The sequence below is a fragment of the Lactuca serriola genome, chromosome 2, assembly GCF_051521515.1.
Source record: "Lactuca serriola cultivar US96UC23 chromosome 2, Lser_US96UC23_V15, whole genome shotgun sequence".
NCBI lineage: Eukaryota > Viridiplantae > Streptophyta > Magnoliopsida > Asterales > Asteraceae > Lactuca > Lactuca serriola.
The window spans coordinates 200,693,529-200,697,434 of NC_136409.1; the positions used below are offsets into that span (position 1 = coordinate 200,693,529).

General features: G+C 34.5%; 1 protein-coding gene across 1 annotated transcript; it reads right to left on the minus strand.

Annotated features, from left to right (window-relative positions):
• Nucleotides 1-914: 914 nt before the first annotated feature.
• On the minus strand, nucleotides 915-1,932 carry LOC145090720 (transcription factor DIVARICATA-like). Its single transcript, XM_079028821.1, has 2 exons — nucleotides 1,568-1,932; nucleotides 915-1,261 (listed from the first exon to the last, which is right to left on the minus strand). Exons 1-2 carry the CDS (start codon nucleotides 1,930-1,932, stop codon nucleotides 967-969), a joined length of 660 nt encoding a protein of 219 aa, XP_078884947.1. The 3' UTR covers nucleotides 915-966.
• Between the last annotated feature and the right edge of the window lie 1,974 nt (nucleotides 1,933-3,906).

Below are 3,906 nucleotides of genomic sequence, written 5' to 3' on the forward strand. Positions count from 1 at the left end.
TTGGGCTCAGGACGAAAGAAGAACTAAAGACCCATAAAATATGAAAATTTAATTAACTTGTTTTTATAATAGTTCGATAACGATAAGAAAATTATTTATATTAGCTTTTAAATATAACATTTTCGATTACAAGAATCCATAAATTTAAAGAAAAATAATTCTTCTAGCTTTTTGAGATGTTAGTTATTAATGATATCTTCAAGAATCAATATCGATCTTGTCTAATATATAATAATAAAGTCCATAAAAATTTTAGGTCCCTTTGAAAGATGGGTCATGAATGGTCACCTTTATCATTCACAATCTAGATTACAAACCTGATGATATGATCAATATTTGAATATATGTGTCTAGACTGATTTCAAAGAATGAGTACTCTAAAGCAAGGATTTTAAGATCGTGATTGTTGGATTGGTATTATGAAACGAGATACATACTAATTATCAATAAACCAAACCAAAATAATCGAACCTTATTTGTTTTTGGTTTCGGTTAATAATTTGAAAATCAGATACCAATTAAGGTATTTAAATCGAATAGAATAAACTGATACATTAACCTGATCAAACAACAACCTAGAGACATGCAAATTTGAGACGGAAATTTTTGTGACATATATATTTATAATGCTTTGAAAAAATAAATACAAAAGTAAACCAAACTCCATGACACTATATATCCAAAGAGAAATTAAATATTCTTTTATTTTTGTTTCTAATTATGTTTCTATCCATTTGAAATGATAACAAGTATTTATTTTATTAAAATAAGACATGTGTCCTCATTTCATATATATATAGGAAGATATATAGAAAGAAATATAAGATGATATTTAGTTTCTCATATCCAAAACCTTCAAGTCATGTACGAGAATAGAACTTTACAATTGCAAAAATGGCTAATTTGCGGGGAGATGTGCTGGGATTCTGTACTAATTAAATTAGTCAACTAGATATTGAGCTTCAATTAATTAGGGTAGTTTTGATTATCATACCCCATTTGGGGTGGAGCTCCGCCTTGGCCGCTATAGATGTTTGCGGGCTGCTGCTGCAGTGGCTGCACCACCATTGTGGTGTTATCTGGGGTGGTTATGTCGTGGATGCTTGCTCTTTTCCTTTCTTTTGTCAGCGAATTACTCTGTCTGAGGAAATATTTCTGGGCATGGCTGGCCACTTGCGTTGGCGTCCTCGTGACCACGCAGTTCCTTGATATGCTTCGCCAATCACCTTTTCCGTATCTGGTCAACCCCATCAGGAAATTCCTGTCAAATCCAAAACCCAACAAATTAATTAGTATAAATTTGATATCGACTGAATTAATGGAATAAATCAAGCTTCAAGAGTCAACGCCGTTTGACTACTAGATCAAACTATGCAAATGCAATCAAACCAGAACACATCATTGAGATTATAATTAAGTGGTATTACTGTTTCAAGAAAAAGATACATTCATTGATACCAATACTATTTGATTAATTAAAGATTGAACCCCGAAACTGAACTAACATAGCACAATCCCAATTTCTTGAGGAATGCCATGGAAGTTTATAAATTCTTGTACTACGTACCTGTGTTCTTCTTCAGTCCAGGAAGTCCCTTTCTTCCTCTGATCAACTTTTCTGCTTCTGTACTGATCAGAATCCGAACTTACAAATGATTCCTTAATTACTTCATCATCGTCTGCATATCTTGGCAACTCAACCCGACCCGATTCAATCTCATGCAAATCGTGTAGTAACTCATCGTAGCGAACCCTCACCTCTTCTTCAGTCTTACCTGGAACGGCATCAGTTATCTTTTGCCACCGCCCCTCGATATTCTCCGGAACATCCACCAAAGCCGTCTCAAAGAGTTTGTCTTCCTTCCTCGTCCACGTTGTCTTCGCCAGAGATTCGCTTACATGATACTTACCTGAATTGCTTTCGTTCTCCATACCTTTTTTTTTTATCTCTCCAATCTTTATCTACAAACGGCTAGGTTTTATGGGTTTATATATATAGTTGTATCCTTTGAGGAATCTAAGGGATTTTAGAATCTCACAATGACAAGGAGACTCCGTGCATCCAGTCGTATGAGAACAGAACGCCCTAATTTAGTGAGCTAATGGACTTTTTTTAAGGAAAGACAAATTTAGGCAAAAGAATTAGGGTTTTTTCAACATTAATTAGACAAAAATTAGTCTATTTCCAAAAATAACCATAAACTTCCCAAGGTGGACTATGAAATATTTTTTTTCACAAGATTTTTTTTTTTGTTATTTTGCTAGCCGACCAAGCGAAATTGACTATGAAATGGTATAAGTAACAATGGTTACAAACTATTGTATAAAAACGCTTATAAGATGTTGGTTAGATGTGGAGAAAGAACAATGTTGTATGGTTTTCCTTTTGGTTTTTGGCCTCTTTGCTATGTGATGAGCAGCCATTATAGAGCAAGTTCCTCAACATTGCTCATAATATGCAAGGAGTTTCATTGGTTCCATATATACGTGTGAATGGATTCGAAGCCATTTCAAGAAATATTATATAACCAACAAATGAGCCTTCTTTAATTACAAATGGAAGTGAGCCGGTGTATAAGAGCTAAATCATATGTTGTGTATATTACTAAAGGGAGTTGAAAGGAACATTGTGATCGATTGTGGAGTTACACAAGGAAGATACAAATATCAAATCGAGAATTAAAACATTTTATGCGATCGATTGTGGCTCAAACCTAAAGATTTCAACTATGTAATGTTTGTGTTTCTCACTAAGCATTAATAAAATTATGTAATTGTAATGGTCAACTAATTGTAACATTTTAGTAAATAAATAAAGAGAATTATCTGAATATTATATGATTTATGTGTAATTATACATAATATATGTGCTTATAATGATATAATAAAATAAAAATAAAATATGCATCTAAACACTACAAGAATAAGCACCTACAAGGATGAGATCTATAGGGACGACATTTGTCGTTGCTATAGACTACCTATAAGGACGACATGTCGTCGGCATAGAGTTAACAAATTTTTTTTGACTTTTGAAGCTACAACAACAACATCTCGTCTCAATATGTTAAGCGGGAAAGAAAGTGGATTTGGTGTGTTTTTGAAACAACTATGGCGACGACTTATCACTTTAACAAATAACAAAAATTAAAGTTAACATATTTTTTTAATCATTTAATGGAAATAAAGCCAGGACGTCATTTTGGGGATAACTAAAGGGATGACTTGTAACCCCATAGCTTTTTATGCCCAAAATTAGGAGAGAATTCCCCTTCGTTTCATTCACGCATGCTCTCTCTCTCTCTCTCTCTCTCTCTCTCTCTCTCTCTCTCTCTCTCTCTCTCTCTCTCTCTCTCTCTCTCTCTCTCGGCCGATCGACAATTCTCCCTAGCGACTTCCTCACCTCCCACTCTCGGTAAATCTTCTTCCTGTCTCTCGATCCTCATGCTAGTCGTCGAAGACCACCAACGATTAGCTTCAACGTCGACGATTCTAACTATCGACTTCATTTTCACCTCCAGTTATGAATTCTAACAAATACAAGCCCCACTCGGGGGTCCTATGCTAGTAATTCTTTGTTTGAAGCTGAAATTGGGGTTTATGCTAGCAATTATGTGTTTGAAACTAGAATTGTAATTTTCTACTGTTTCATAGCTTCTCGTTTTGAAGATGGAACACTGATAAACTATGTCAACATCAACAATTTTTCTATGGATTTTCTTTCTAGTTAGTCATTATTCAAGCCTGGAGTATCGATTTCTCTGTGGATTTTACTTTTACGATTAAAAGGTATTTTTTCACCAACATACTTTTTTAGCACCGATAATCTGTGTAAGTCCCTGAACTGCCCGTGTATCAGTCAAATCCGTTTGATGGTGCGGAATCCCAATCAAACGGATGATGTAA